This window comes from Candoia aspera, chromosome 5 (assembly GCF_035149785.1).
Source record: "Candoia aspera isolate rCanAsp1 chromosome 5, rCanAsp1.hap2, whole genome shotgun sequence".
Classification (NCBI taxonomy): Eukaryota; Metazoa; Chordata; class Lepidosauria; order Squamata; family Boidae; genus Candoia; species Candoia aspera.
This window is the reverse complement of record NC_086157.1, coordinates 115,809,687-115,825,589: the sequence shown is the minus strand read 5'-3', so window position 1 is coordinate 115,825,589 and position 15,903 is coordinate 115,809,687. Positions and strand designations below refer to the sequence as shown.

Sequence of the window (15,903 nt, the reverse complement as noted above, 5' to 3'; positions counted from 1 at the left end):
TTGCCACCAAATATAAAATCTCATACTCTGCATAAATTCCATTTTATACAAGGATTGGAGAGGAACATTCCAGACTGGAAAGTCTACATATAAAACATGTATTTATTATAGAAATATGTGTGTACTAGTAGTCCTTGTTTAGCGACTGCCGTGTTTAGCAACCATTTGCAGTTACAACAGCGATGAAAAAGTAACTTTGCAACCAATCCTCACATTTACGACCTTTGCAGGTCTGTAAAGCAAAGGAAAGCTAAAGTGAAATCATAAGCACAATCACGGTTTCACTTCGTAACTGCTTCAGTTAACAACTGAGTTGCCAGTCCCAGTTGTGGTTGCTGAACGAGGACTACCTATATTCCATTTGTATACCACTGAGAGTCAGTTAGATTGTGGGGGGATATGAATGGAACAAACGAACAACCATTCTGCTGAAAATCCAGCAGATATTTAGATATACAGAAGAACTTTAACATCTGCACAGGAGAGTTTTGAGGAAGAAGATACACTGCAGTTCTAAGGGAGGGGGGGCCCTTCCTTTTATACAAGGTATAACCTCTGGAACTCAGCGCTACTGGACATGGTGGTGGCTACTGCTCAGGAATCACGTCAGGCATGAAGGCCAGCTCAAGAGGTTTTGACGCCTCATGCGGACTTCTGCTCTACGGCCATTCAGTTGACCCGTGTATAAAATACATAATGTGGAAAATTCAGATCTGTCCCTGCCGCAGATGATGCTAAGGGAAGCTTTTTAGAAGGTTGGCAACCGTAAGTGGGAAGATGGGACTGAAGAGCGGATGCCATGCATGAGGAGGGAAGATGCGGGGGTGCCTTGGGCTAATCTCCTGTGGGTGAGAGTGATCCGTAGTTGGGATTATCAGACAGACCTCTCAAGGTTCGTTCCAGCCTGGTGGGAGAGAAGCGGCCTGGCCTCCCTTTTCAAAAGCAGGAGGGGTTGAGACCCTCTGTGGCTCTGAAAGGAAGGTCAGAGGCCTTAAACTGTGCCGAGAAACAATTGGCAACCCTTCTGTGGAGCTCTAACATTGTTTTCTTGCTTGAATTGGGGTTTTTTTCCCTTGAAACCCAGCCCAAACCAAAAATACTCAGAATAAATTAAACTGCTCAGCCATGAAATGTGTTCTTTCTGAAGTCTGACAAAGGGGTCCAACCCCTCACCACAGCACGGCGTGCCTTCCCAAGAAAGGGGATGGTTGCAGGGAAGTCCACCCCCCCACCCCCCCCAGAATCTTGCTCATCCCAAGCGGTGCTGCTGCAGATGCTCTCAGTGAGCAGAACTGGGGGCGGGGGGTGGGGGGGGGGAGAAATGACACGAAAGGGGCGTTCTCTCAAGAAGCTTGGAATCGAGCTGTGAGCGTTTTGAAGGTGATACCCAACACTTTGCACGTTCCCCAGGAACTGGTGGCTGCCAGCGAAAAGCTCTTAGCGTCGGTGTGGTGTGGATGCTGAGTTTTACTGGAGACCAGCCTGGCTGCTGTGTGTGTACCAAGCAAACCCACCAAATTAACGAGAAAAGCAGATTGGTGTGTTGTCACGCTCAAAGGTGACCAGTGCAAGCACCAGTCTTCAACCAACACGATCCATTGAAATCCACCGGATTAAAGGGTCCTATCGTTGGATGATCGTTCTTGCAATTAATCAGGCGTCTCTGGCCAGCCCCTTCTTACCTTCCTCGGATCCCTTTGAACCATCAGCTCTTGCTCAGGGCAGCCGAGGGGTGTGAGTCCCATGATCCAAGGTTTCCCCTTGGCAGGAACTCTGGAAACAGAGCTGGGGCGGGGGGGTGGGGGGGCTTTGCTAGTCAGAGAAGGGCCTGGAGGTCCAACTTGATGGAAGTCTCTTGCCAACGTTCATGGAGATTTTGCTTTCTTGCCCTCAGATGATTCCGATTATGAAGACCCCCCACTGGAGGAGGAGAGAGAAACTTTTATGGACGAAATGACTGACAAGGTGTGTCTGTAAGTCTCTGGCAAAATGCCTGTCTGTGCCTTGGCAAAGGAGAGGGAGGCCCACTTTGCCCCTCCTGCCCCGCAGCCCCCATATCGGCCAGCTTGGGGTCCGTGGGCAGTGCTCCCAGCATTGGCCAGGACCCTCTCCCGAGCCCCTCTGCCCTCCGCAGACCTACCGCCATCAGCCAGCCAGTCCTGATACCAAGAGGGCACCCATTCAAAGAGGTGCGACTTGCTTCCAAGCGACGGATTTAGGAGAAAATGCCCCAAAGAGAAGGGAGAAGGCTGCTGCGGCTCTCCTGTTTGCAGGATCGTTTTCCTTAAGATCTCCTGCGTTTTTTATTTTCTTCTGCTTCTGGTCTTTGCTGTCAGATGCTTTTGAAACCTTTGGCGGCTTGCTTGAACCGCCCTGCACAGGGGAGAATTGGGGATGCAGAAAGTCCGTGGTTCAGCGCCTCTGGCGTCCCCAGCTAGTGCTGGGGGAGGAGGGGATCCAGTCCAGCAGATCCCAGCCCTTTTTCCTTGCTGTTGCGGAAGAGACTGGAAGTGTGGCCCCCCATGCCCTCCCTACTCAGCAACGCAACGGATGCTCCCTGTGGCTTCTTCCTGCGACCCCATCCACGGGGCCGCAGACTCTCCTCAAGTTTGAGATCTCTGCAGTAAATTCTTCCAGCCATGGGGAGCAGGCAGGTTTCTCTCTTTCTGCTAACGTGGCCTGAGGGGAAACTGCTGAGTGGCTTCTGAGAAAGGCCACAGAGGTGGTTCCTACTACTATAAATAGAAGGGTCTGCTTTCTGCAACATCCTGTTGTGCTGAGCACTAGAAGCTGCCTGGGATAGAGCTCAGGAAAAGGAGCTGCGCTGCCTTTTCGTTGGGGCATTCCTGCAGAGGGTGATGTGATTTGCCAGGCGCTGCCAGTGCCAGTATCGGAAGGAAGGAGACATTTCCTCTTTTCCACTGACTTGCATTGCCCTGGTGCTGTTTTACAGGGCTGCTGAGATAGTGAAGCAATTCAGTAAAAGGAAATCTTGAGATTCGTTCCAAAAGAAAATTTGCATTTCCTTCAGAACTTTGGTTTTACTTCCATGCCAATGCATGCAGATTTAATTAGCATAATTGGTTAAAATGCAAATGATTGGTTGTCAAAGACTTCCTGAAGGGAGTGGCTTTCGTTACTTGCCACAGCGTAAAGCAAGTTATGGTAGACCAAAGCATAAGCAATGTGGATATTCACCAGATCTCCGTGGGGAGCCTCAGACCTCCTGCATATCTCTCCGTTGCTGTCTCTAATCTCTGTGCCCCAATGTTACAACCTCCTGAAGATGTGATGTACAGTATAGACAGGTAGCCCTTGCTTAATGACCATTTGTTTAGCGACAGTTTGGTCTGGGAGTTTAGCGATGGCTCGGAATGACGATGCTGAAAAACTGACTTACTACTGATCCTCACACTTATGGCCATTGCAGCGTCCTGCGGTCACGTGATCGCCATTTTCGACCTTCCCAGCCAGCTTCCGGCAAGCAAAATCAATGGGGAATTGCATGATTCGCTTAACGACCGCCACAAAAATGGTCATAAAATCAGGTTGGATTTGCTTAATGACCGCATCCCTTAGCGACTGAAATTCCAGTCCCCATTGTGGTTGTTAAGTGAGGATTACCTGTATTTAGAAAATACTTTGGCCCAGATTTTGCCTGGCCAGCTGTGCTGAGGGCAAATCCCAGCAGATAAGGGCCTTCTGATCCATTCAGGAGACCCAAACGTGTGATGGGATGGGAAAGTCCGCAAACGTCCTTCTCTGAAAAGAGAGTGTCAGAGAAAGGGTCTTCTATTCAGGGGCTGTTTTTGGAATTGCTTCTACACCCTTGATTTGTAAGAAGAGAAGCACAGTGTCTGGGTGTCAAATGGAGTGTAGGGGGCCCTGGCTGGTTTCTCCCTCCTCCAGGCAACAGAGTCTTCGAGAATGTGCAGCCCAGAGTACAGGGTGGAGTTATCTGTCGTGGACACTGGTGGTCCAAGAGCAGACAAAGAGGATGTCCAGCTTGTACCAATTCTTGCTTAAACACGCAGCAGCCTCCCCCTGCCTTATCCTTACCTTTACAGTCTGGCGTATTATTTTTATTTATGTACTCCATTTGTATGCTGCTGAATCCCAGCCACTTACAACAACGTGAAATACTAAAAAACATTCCCACTAAGTAAGATAGCCTTAATCCCAATGATAACATAACACAGCAGAATTTCATAAACAAAATCATGAATTACAAAACATAATAATATAATAAATTAATAATAATAATATAATTATACTATTATATAATAATAATAAACATAATAAACATAATAAACATAATAGCAAAAAGGGATTAGAATTCTGCAAGTCATGGTATTCCCTGTGACACTCCATGGAAGCAAAAGTTGGACTTTGAAGAAGGAAGACAGGAAGAGTATTGATGCCTTTGATCTGTGGTGTTGGAGAAGACTCCTGGGAAGACCATGGACAGGCAAGAAAGCAAACAAATGGATCAATCATCACACAAGTCAACCCAGAGTTCTCGCTTGAGGCATGAATGACCACGCTCAAATTATCTTACTTCAGACACATGATGTGAAGACTCTCTGGAGAAGGCTCTGCTGCTGGGAAAGGTGGAAGGAAAGAGAAGAAGAGGACGACAGCAGCAAGGGGGAAGGTCTCAGTTACAGTAGCGATGGGGTCGTCGTTGGAAGACCTGAAGGACCAGGTTGGGGACAGATCATGGAGAAAATCCATCCTTGTGGTCCCTAAGAGTTGACACCCATTTGATGGTACATAATAAATAAAAACAGAAATAAATGGATAATAAAGCCCCATTCCAGGTGGTGCGTAGTCATTCCTCAAAGACCCCCAAGTAGAATTCAGTCTTCACTACATTCTGGGTGGCCCTCGCTAAGGGGCCCAGTCTCATTCCTGTAGACGTTCTGGGGTAAACGTCATGACTGAAAAACAGCATTTCTTGGCTTCAGCCCCTCTCCCCTCATAAAGCTGAGCTTCTCTCAGGAGGATCTTCTCAGATGGGTTCACGCTGGTTGAAGTGGCTGGTTCTCAGGGCTCAAGCTATCTGGGCCTGGAGGAGTTTTGTTACTGTTTGCAGAGTAGGTGTAATACGAGTGCAGCGACTAGCACCAGCCAACCAATGAGCCACGTTCTTTGAGGAACCCTCATTGCAGACATCTAGCTGGGTGGTGATGAGGCCATGAGAGCAAGGCCCTCAGCTCCAGAGAACATGACCAGAACGGTCAAGCTTTGGAGGTAGCTCCTTGCTGAGTGAGACCACCCCTTCCAGGTTTTGATGCTTGGGAGAATCTGATTTGTGGGGCACGGTCTATCTCAGGGTAAGAGCCTTGGAGCATGGGCCTGGGGCTTCACTTCACAGCCTTGCTTGGAGATGATGCTGTGGCATCAAAATGGGGATCCATGGGACAGGGAGGGTGCATGTGGGCTGTGAGAAAGTCCCGTTTCAGAGAAAGCTCTTCCCAAGCTGCAGCCCTCCAGATAGATCAGACTACAAAGCCCACACTGTTGAGGTTTTCCTACTAACGATTAAGACTGCTATTGTACCTCATCATTTTGGCGGGGTGAAGAGGTTATATTTGATTGTCTCCTTTCACGTGCTTCATGCAAAATAGCCTGGGGGAAGAAAATCTGCCTGGACTTGTTTCTTACTTCCTCTTTTTTCTCTGCCGGCCATGTAGCCAAGCAAGGCTTGCTTCAAAAGGGGAGCTAAGTCCTTTAAGTATGTTTTGCTTTTGTTTTGCTTTCTGTAAATAAATTATTTTTATAGAAATGCTTGGTGTGTGACTTTTTTGACCTCTCCTGGGCTAAAGGCTTTCCCAGCATCTGCTAACACACACTTCCCAGCCAGCAGGCCAGTGGGCAGGGAACCAGCTGTGGCTCAGCATGGATGAAGGGCTCTGAGTTGAGGTGGTGCCTACTTGTATGTCTTTGTGAGACCTAGATTTCCTTTGCAAGAACTTGGTTCTGGGGCAGGGCCAGCCCCATGTCTGGCATAGGGCGATGGTCTCAGGCTTTTAAAATCCAGCCCGTTCTGTGCTCTTCCATCTGCAGGAGGCCACACCAGGGACACGGCGCTCAGTCCGGCTCAACAGCCTGTTCAGTGAAGACGAGCTGATTGAAGATTATTTCAAAGAGGAATCAGCCACCAAGTGAGAGTCACACCATCTGCTTGCTGCCTTTGTGTGGGGAGAGCTTCCTGCTTGGATGTTGTCAGGCAGGCCCTCCTTGGTTCTTGGGCTCTGCCTTCAGCTTGGTGGAACGCAGAGGATAAAGGAAAGCCTGCTTCTTTTAGGCAAAGGGTGGTTGCTTTGCCCAGTAAACCAAAAACACTCGTTCTGAGTCCTAGTTCTAGCCATCAAAGCAGAAATGCATCTAGTGGGGAAACCATCCTTCCTGAAGACCTTTGGCTGCATGATAGAGAGGCTGACTAGCGTTCAGCCATTATTTCTTTGGGTAAAACAGTGATACGGAAGAAACACAAGGTGGTGCGTTCTGTATGTTTCCTAAAACACTTTATCAGATGCCTTAGGAGGCAGTGTTGCGCCCTCTCGAGAGTCAGGGATACTCCACACTCTTTCCAAGTCCGCAGAATGCTTTGATAGGATGTGCAAAACTGCCTGTTTCAAGAATGAATACAGTGTCCTTTTTTAAGTCATACCGTGCCAATTCCGCCATACCAGGGTGGTCCAGTAGTTTCCCAGAAGTTCCTATTCTGAATCCGAAGCAATATGTGATGTCCTGGATGTGGTCCTTCCCCGCCCACCGATCTCTAAAAACTGCTGGTTCCTCCCTGGAATGAGGTGGTCCTGGGGAGCGTTCTGCCTTTGGAACTGAGCTAAAGGAATAAAGCTGGGCATCTCTCTCTCTCCCCCCCTCTTTGAATGAGAAAGATTGGGAAAAGTCACCATCATCATCCAAACCACAGACCCCCGGTTGTGGACTACAGCTCCCAGCATCCCCAGCCCAGCTACTCTCCCTTACATCAATTCCAGGATTTTTTGTAGAAACAACCTCCTTTGCTGCTCTGTTGACTTTTAGGAATGTGGTCGATTTACCGCTCCTTTGCTTTTATGTTTGCCAAAGAGTCACGTCCTCCACACCTTCCCGAAACCTCCAGGGCTTCTCTTTATCAGAGGTGCCCCGAAGTGAGCAGGGGCTGAGCTGGATTTTGAAGGAAAGCTGATGGGTTTAGTATGAGGATGGCTGGGAGTGTAAAAATTCAGTAATAAAAAGTTTTTGAAAGGATTTAGCAGGAAGTGCAATGCAGGAGTGGAGAAGATGCAGCTCTCCGATCTTGATGAACCCCTGGGCACTGTAGTTTGGCATCTGGAGGTCAGCAAGGCCCCCTGCCCCCTTACTGTGGAGATTCCCTGCAACTGAGTGAGTGGGGCAAACAGCCAGCTCAAGTTCAGGACAATCTGCAGTGGGATCTGCACAGAAGGAATCCTCTGCGTTTTGCTTTCCTGGTTTTCACCTGCATGAGCCCCCCTGCCATTGGAGCCCACGCAGTCTAAATCTGTTTTTCAAACTTGGCTGCTTTAAGATGTGTGGACTTCAACTCCCAGCTGGCTGGGGAATTCTGGGAGTTGAAGTCCACACATCTTAAAGCGACCAAGTTTGAAAAACACTGGTCTAAATTAAAAAAAAAATGGACTAAGAGACAAGAATTGCCAATGCAGTTAAGAGTCCTGGCATTAAGTTTATTATTTATTTATTTAAATTTAATTTTATCCCACCTTTATTATTTTTATAAATAACTCAAGGTGTGAACATGCCTAATGCTCCTTCCTCCTCCTCTTTTCCCCACAACAACAACCCTGGGAGGTGGGTTGGGCTGAGAGAGAGCGACTGGCCCAAGGCCACCCAGCCGGCTTTCATGCCCAAGGCAGGACTAGAACTCACAGCTTCCTGGTCTCTAGCCCGGCACTTTAACCACCAGGCCAGACTGGCTTAAATTAGTTCTGCCAGAAAACAAGATCTCTCTGCCGGTGTTGGAGTGTTCTTAATTCTCCATTCTGTTCGGCTCCAGGGAAGACTTGCAGTTGGTGGGTCAGCTTTGGGCTGCTTGCGTAGACCCCCAGCCTGCCCCCTTGGGCAGGGATTGGGCGCTCCGTTTCGTTTCAAAGCCCTTGCTGACGGCGACTGTGCCCTGTTTTCTCCCCTCCCCTCCCCTCCCTCCACAGCAGCCACTGGGATGACGGGCTGAACTCCTCCTATCCCACCAGCGCTGTGCCCTTTGGCACCCTGTCGGGCCTCCATGGGGACAGCAGCATGCACAAGGCAGGGTCCTCCTCTCCGATCTCCCCCGTCGTCAAAGCAGGATGGCTGGACAAGAACCCCCCACAAGGGTGAGCAGGCCTTCTTCTCCACCTCCAGCCCAATGTTCCCGTTGTCCCTTCGTCCCAAGGACCGTGGCCCTCTGAGGGCAGAGCTGGCATTCCTCCCTGCCTGCCTGCCGGGTGGGCGGGCGGAGGAAACGTGAACTCCAGCTGCTCTTCCAGGCAGGGAGAACCATCCTGCCCCGTGGGTTCTCCAGGGTTTGCAGCTAACCTTGTTTCCTGGCTGCAGGTCCTACATCTACCAGAAGCGTTGGGTGAAGTTGGACGGTGACTTCCTCCAGTACTTTGATAGTGAGAAGGTGAGCTGGGAAGAAAGCTCCAGATGGGGAGGGCTGCAGGGCCCTCTTCCTGTCCGTCCTCCTCCAGGCTCCCTCCCCCTCCCTCCTCTCCCTTCCTTCCCTCTCTCCCTCCTTCTCTCCTCTCCTTCTCCTTCTCCTTCTCCTTCCTTCTTTCCTTCCTCCTCCAGACTCCCTCCCTTCCCTCTCCCTCCTCTCCCTTCCTTCCCTCTCTCCCTCCTTCTCTCCTTTCTTTCTCCTTCTCCTTCTCCTTCTCCTCCTTCCTTCTTTCCTTCCTCCTCCAGACTCCCTCCCTTCCCTCTCCCTCCTCTCCCTTCCTTCCCTCTCTCCCTCCTTCTCTCCTCTCTTTCTCTTTCTCTTTCTCCTTCTTCTCCTTCTCCTCCTTCTCTCCTTCCTTCCTTCCTCCTTCCCTCCCTCCCTCCCTCTCTCCCTCCTTCTCTCCTTTCTTTCTCTTTCTCTTTCTCTTTTTCTTTCTTTCTCCTTCTCCTTCTCCTTCTCTCCTTCTTTCCTTCCTCCCTCCCTCCCTCTCTCCCTCCTTCTCTCCTTTCTTTCTCTTTCTCTTTCTCTTTCTCTTTCTCTTTCTCTTTCTCTTTCCTCCTTCTCCTTCTCCTCCTTCTCTCCTTCCTTCCTTCCTCCCTCCTCTCCCTTCCTTCCCTCTCTCCCTCCTTCTCTCCTTTCTTTCTTTCTCCTTCTCCTTCTTCTCCTTCTCCTTCTCCTTCTCCTTCCTTCTTTTCTTCCTCCTCCAGACTCCCTTCCTTCCCTCTCCCTCCTCTCCCTTCCCTCTCTCCCTTCTCTCCTTTCTTTCTTTCTCTTTTTCTTTCCTCCTCCTTCTCCTTCTCCTTCTCCTTCTCCTTCTCCTTCTCCTTCTCCTTCTCCTTCTCCTTCTCCTTCTCCTTCTCCTTCTCCTCTCTCTCTCTCTCTCTCCTTCCCCTTCCCCTTCCTTCCTTCCTTCCTTCCTTCCTTCCTGACTCCCTCCCCTCTCCCTCCCTCCTCTCCCTCCCTCCTCTCCCTCCCTCCTCTCCCTCCCTTCCTTCCCTCCCTCCCTCCTTCTCCTTCTCCTTCTCCTTCTCCTTCTCCTTCTCCTTCTCCTTCTCCTTCTCCTTCTCCTCCTCCTTCTCCTCCTCCTTCTTCTCCTTCCTTCCCACCCTCTGCCCAATGAGCCAAACTTATGAGCAGGGGAAGCTGCTTTCAAGTCCACTCTTAGCCAGGGAGATTCAGTGGCTATCTCAAACGTGGGATAACCTTTTAGCCCGTCCTACCTTGCATGGATTTGTTGCTGATATGTCGGAGGAGAGAATGCTACACCTGTCCCGTTGGACAGGAATGGCAGATTATTAGGCTAACCAATAAATACGTATGTTGCTCGCCCCATATTTTGCAACTGAATGAGGGTCTTCATACAGCACAGAAGACTAAGGAAAAGTAAGTCTAGCTTATTTTGACATATTCTGTACATAAACCAGGCTCTCTTGTCAAGCCAAAATAGAGTTTATTCATTTGGGGATTTCCCGTTCTGTAAAGGCAGCCAGTTTAAACTCAGGCTGTGTGAACCCAGCCCACATACTTGCAGCTGAGGGGGCACACTGCTTCTCCTGGAAAAAGTGCACAGAAGTCCCAGGGGGAGATTGGATCTCTCCTGATGGAAGACCTGCTACCAGACAATATTGGGCTAAATCAGAAGCAGGCCATTATCCATTCCAGGTCCTGGGTGCGGCCCCTGAACCACTGAATATGCCGGTGGAATTCTGGGGCGTAAATGCTGAGAATCAGCGACGTGGTGGGCCAAACACACAGACCACAGTATGGTCTGGAAAACAGGTTCTCAAAAGGAGAAGAGGTGAAAATCACAGCCTTCCTTGCAATTTCACTTGGCTGATATGGTCTTTGGGCCAAGCAGTAGGTGCTGGGGGTGGCCTTGAGGCTCCAAAAGGTTGCCCCAGAGGTAGAGCGGCCAGTGGTCTGATCTGGCATCGGGCAGTGTCTCCTCTTCTGGCCTAGCTTGGAGAAATGGGGGGCAGAACCAGCATCTCTGTGTTGCCCCATCCTTTGCCCCTCTCTCCTCTGCGTTGCAGGACGTTTACTCCAAACGTTTCATCCCAGTAGCCTCCATCTCCCGGGTGGACAGCATCGGGGACCAGAAGTTTGAAGTTGTCACCAACAACCGGACGTTTGCTTTCCGGGCGGAGAGTGACGGTAAATATCCACGTCTGCCCACTCCAGGTCAACTCTGTGGTCTGGCTTCTTCCGGTGGGAGAAGCAGGAGACGTGTTGATGGTCTTCTTGCAGCTGTGGGATTGGGGCTCAGGTGGAGTAAGGGCCATTGGCGTGCCCGCAGGCCGAGTTTAATTAATTAATTAATTAATTAAATCCATTGATTGGCTGCCCCAGTTGCTGTAGTGACTCCGGGCCACATATGAACAGCATAGATCCATTGCTGCAGTGGTTTGGGTGCTGGGCTACTTAGTGCCCAGGAAATCAATGGATACTAATCCTGGGCCAGTCCTCTTCCCCCAGCCCAGGAGAGTGCATTACGTGTGCTGCCTTAAATGGTAAAAGTTAAAGGTGAGATGGAAACCTAATGGAAAGAAATAATAAAAAGGAGTGAACAGATCAGTAATGTCAAGAACACCTTTACAAAAGCTCAGTCAGTCTCAGAAGTCCCCTACCCCAGGGTTAGGGTTAGACCAAGGAGGTCTTCAGATCCTCCTTCGAGGTCACAGCCATGCAGACTGTAGACAAAAGGCAGGGATGGCCAGGAGAAGGCTTGTTTCCGGGGCCCCGTGAGATGGTTCCATCATTAAACCATGGAACCTGGAGCCTGGCACCCCTGCTGGGTGGAGGGTGAGGAGAAGTCGGCCCAGTGGGAACTCTCTTGGAGTGTCCTAGCGTGCGATTCCCTCTCAGCACTCCTCAGCATCCACCTGAAACTGCTGGGAGAGGTAATCTGTCAGTTTGGGATGAGGTACCATCAATATGCTGATAGAAAGCATATTCTCTTTCTTTCACTGTCAATATGCTGATAACATGCAGCTTTCCATCTCTACCTTGGGCTGAGCAGGAGATGCTGTGGAGGTCTTGGCCTGGTGCCTGGAGGCTGTTGGGACTGGGCTGGATTGAAGTTGAACCCGATCAAGACAGAATTCCGATCTTGTTCAGAGGGGTTCTCTGCCAGGTCTGGTTGTAATCCTGGCTTAGCATAAGTCCTTGAAGGAGCAGATCTGCCACTTGTGTGCCTTCCTGGACTCACAGCTACTTCCAGATAGACCCGTGGAGGCCTGTCCCCAGGTTGGCTAGTGCATCGACAGTTATGGCTGTATCTGGAGTGGGAAGCCCTGGCAACAGTGACTTCTGCTCTTACCACCACTCAGCTGGAATTCTGCAGTGCTAGAGGAAGCCACGATTGGCCTCAAATGCCTCAGCCCATGACTTGGTGAACGAGAGTCACCACAGCCATTCTGCTGCTGTTGTAGGCTCTATGGTCTCAATTATAGTGGGGATGGGTGCTCCATGGGGGGCCAAGTTGGGGCCAGATTGTCCTGGAGAAAATCTACGTGGTCACTAGGAGTTGACGCCAACGTGATGGCCCATCGATCAATTGTGGACTCTGCGTTGGTTGCCAGTAGGGTCCAAGGGGCAATTCAAAGCACTGGTTTTATAATGCTTGACCTCTAGATATCCCTAGCCTTTTCCAACCTGCTCTGCATACAGGTGGTGCTTGACTTACAACCACAACTGGGACCGGAATTTCCATCATAAGTCATTGCGGTTGTAAGTCGAGTCACCACAAGATAGACCTTTAGATTTTATGACCTTTTTATGATGGTTGTTAAGCAAATCACAGGTCATTAAACGAATCCAGCTTCCCCAATGACATTTTTTGCCAGAAAATGGCAAAAAAATCTCAAAATGCGATCACGTGACCACAGGACGTTGCAACTGGTTGTAAATATGAGCTGGTTGCTAAGTGCCTGAAATGTGATCATGTGATCATGGGGGGGTGCAACATTTTGTGACGCTCTGAAGCACCCATTCCAAGGCCGTTGTAACTTTGGATCGTTGTTAAACGAACAGTCGTAAGTCAAGCACTTCCTGTCGTAAGTCAAGTGTCACCCCATTTGGTCCCGGGCAAAAACTGTTAGTACCCCCCCCTTCAATGGGAGATGAAGGGAGCTCAAATGTTCTTCCATTGCAGAGCCCGTCCCCCTGAGGCCCGGCCAGTGCCCACTCTAAGAGCCACCTTGAAATTGGCCAGAACAGAGTTGTTCTGGAGGACGTTAGGGGAATGCTGAGCTGCCCCCACATGTTTTCTGGTATTACAGGTTTTAATTGGAGTTATTCCTTTAGTTTCAAATCTGCTTTTACTGTTTTTTATTGTTCTACCCTGTTGGGAGTCCTTGTCAATTACAGCAGTTGGTAAGTATAGTATAAGAATAAAATACAATTAAAGAATTACGGCCATTAAAGAATGGAGTTGCTTAACTGGATATGAGCACTGAGAATCTCTGTGCTATTTAATATAAACTTTATTAAAATTCTACACATAAACGAACTTAAAAAAAACCCACAATTCATAAACATATACACAAACATAAACCTGCAAATACAAATCTAAACATCTAGCTTAAAAAACATATAGCCCACTTCCGCCCTTCACTTTCCTCACGGATCCATTAACCATGTCTTATTCAGTGGTAATCACTGTTCAACGTTTCTGTTTTCTCCCGTTATTTAATCTCTTTATTATCAAGCTGTTTTCTCTACTTCTATCATATAGTCCATAAATGGACTCCAGTCTTTAATAAAAGCCTCTGTGGATTTCTCTCTCATTAGACATGTCAGTTCTGCCATCTCTGCCAAGTCCAGAACTTTAAATATCCAGTCTTCAAGATTTGGAGCTTTTTAATTTTTCCATTTCGGCACATATAATAACCCTTTCCACAGCAATCGTGTAGAGCAATAAGACACTTTGCTTTTTACTCAGTTCTTCTCCTAGAAACCCTAATAAGTACAGTTCTGATTTCCTCTGAAAATGGATTCCTATTATTTTCACCGGCATCCTGTGGATCACTGACCAAAATGTTTTGGCCTTATTCTGATTTGCTCAGAAAGGCAAACACCAGTTACGAGACTATATTCAGACTGTTTTCAAATCCGTTCTTGGTGGTCCAAACTCCTTATTCACCGTATCACTTTTTTTAATGGTTCTTCCAACTTACGGAATCAGGCTGCCTGATGCTTCGGGTCCACTTCAGAAGAGATGCTTCAGAATGTGCAAAGGCACAAAGGCACACTTGTCTGCAACTTGTTGAAGCTGCTGGTGGCTTTGCCTGTTTCCTGCTCTCCCCAAAACATTTTTGCTCAAAAGAACAGACAGGTTCTGTCCCCAGGCTCAGACCAAACACATGCATTTTGCTCTCGATGCGTGGTAGCTGTTCGGCGCATGTAATGATTTGTACCTCCCTGTTATTTCCTGTTCCTTTGGAAATTGTGTTGCAGCTCCTTGGAAGGACTTATGCTCTGGGTCAGCCTGGTCCAGCCAGGCCGCGGAGGGAGGCAGGGTGCAGGGGGGAAAAAAGAGCCAAGGATTACCAGAGCTGGTGAGGGAGGGGGCGAAATGGGGGATGTCTGGCTTTGCATTGTGGCCACTGCAAGTGTGGCTGATTTTTGGAAACTCAGCCTCCTCAGCTTTTATATGGGAATGAGGCCTAATTTAGAAAAAAAAAGCCGGGGGGCGGTTACATGGGGGTCTGTACTACTTTAGGCTGCAAAGAGATTATTATTGACTAAGTATTTATTTATTCATTTATTTATTTGTCATGTTTCTTTACTGCCCATCTCGTAATAACGACTCTGGGCGGTTTACAAGCAGCATATTGTTAAAGTAAAATAATACAAATATACCTACAAATATATATAAAGTGCAAAATATAAAATATAAAATTCAAGATGGGGAATAACAATGTTATTATTGGCCCCATCAGGGTGCCAACCACCCCCGAGAGTGGCTTCCCCCCCTCCCGCCCCAAGCAAGGTGGCACAACCAGGTCTTAACCCCCTTCTGGAGGCCAGGAGAGTGGGGGCCTGCCCTAAATCCCCCCCCAAAGAATTCCTGTTCTGCATCCCGTACGTGGGGTCCTCCCCTTGAAATCTGTAAAATTCCGCTTTGCAGATTGGGCCGGTATACTCCGAGATTCATCTGAGCCTTTGCTTTGGGGTCTCACCCTAAATATTCTGCCTGGAGGCCCCCTGACCCCCCCCCCCGCCTTCTCTCTTGCAGCTGAACGCAACGAGTGGATGAAGGCTGTGCAGAAGACGGCGGATGAAAAGAAGTCCAAGCGCTCGCACAGAGCATCCCGTTTCCAGCTGGCCGGCGGCAGTTTTGACTCCGTGGACAAGGGTGGCCTCCTGGAGCTGCGGGGCTTTAAAAGCAAGCTGTATGTGGTTGTGGCTGGGGAGAAGGTTTTCCTCTACAAGAATGCAGAGGTGCGTCTGCTGGCCAACGTGGATTGTCCTGCAAAAAAGAAATTGTGTGCAGCTAGGTTGGGGTTGGACTAGATGACCTACAGGACCCCTTCTGGGGGCGTGCAGAATATTTCCGATGCAAACCATTTGCATTCATAATGCTGCGGTTTGAGCTTGAAACTGCTCTTTTGTGTTTGAAACTACAGGCAGTCCTCACTTAACCATTTGTTTAGTGACGGTTTGGACTTATGACGGTGCTGAAAAACTGACTTACAACTGGTCCTCACACTGACCATTGCACTGTCCCCACAGTCACATGATCACGATTTGGGCACTTGGCAACCGGTTTGCATTTAAGACAGTCACAGCATCTTAGATCACCATTTTCGACCTTCCCACTTCTGGCAAGCAAACTCAGCGGGGAACCGCTTAACAGCCATGTGGTTCACTTAGCACCCATGGTGATTCGCTTAACGACTGCGGCAAAAAAGGTCATAAAATTGGGTCGGATTCGCTTAATGACCGCTTTGCTTAGCAACTGAAATTCCGGTCCAATTGTGGTTGTTAAGCGAGGACTACCTGCAGCTGTTTGGTTCCATTGGATTGGAAGTGCTTTGAAGTTGAAATGGTGTTTGGAACTCCTGAAACCATCCGAGCGGTTGGTCTCGGGGGCCAGGGAGCTGTTCTGCACTCAGACTTAAGATGTGTGTTTTAGAGACCGTGTGGCGCGCTTTGCACACCTGCGTTCGCTTCTCCCTCCTACCTGCTTCTCTGTTGTAACGCTGGTG

The 15,903-nt window shown here is 49.0% G+C and overlaps 1 protein-coding gene across 5 annotated transcripts in view; it reads left to right on the top strand.

Annotated features, from left to right (window-relative positions):
* ARAP1 (ArfGAP with RhoGAP domain, ankyrin repeat and PH domain 1) overlaps positions 1 to 15,903 on the top strand; it is an 82,437-nt gene that overhangs the window by 26,915 nt on the left and 39,619 nt on the right. For 4 of the 5 annotated variants that reach the window (XM_063306021.1, XM_063306020.1, XM_063306023.1 and 1 more), the window contains exons 3-8: positions 1,895 to 1,965; positions 6,070 to 6,167; positions 8,202 to 8,366; positions 8,587 to 8,656; positions 10,726 to 10,846; positions 14,931 to 15,136. In XM_063306021.1, the coding sequence (XP_063162091.1) occupies positions 1,895 to 1,965; positions 6,070 to 6,167; positions 8,202 to 8,366; positions 8,587 to 8,656; positions 10,726 to 10,846; positions 14,931 to 15,136 (731 nt within the window). The remainder of the gene's footprint in view (positions 1 to 1,894; positions 1,966 to 6,069; positions 6,168 to 8,201; positions 8,367 to 8,586; positions 8,657 to 10,725; positions 10,847 to 14,930; positions 15,137 to 15,903) is intronic. The other variant, XM_063306024.1, reaches the window with a different exon arrangement.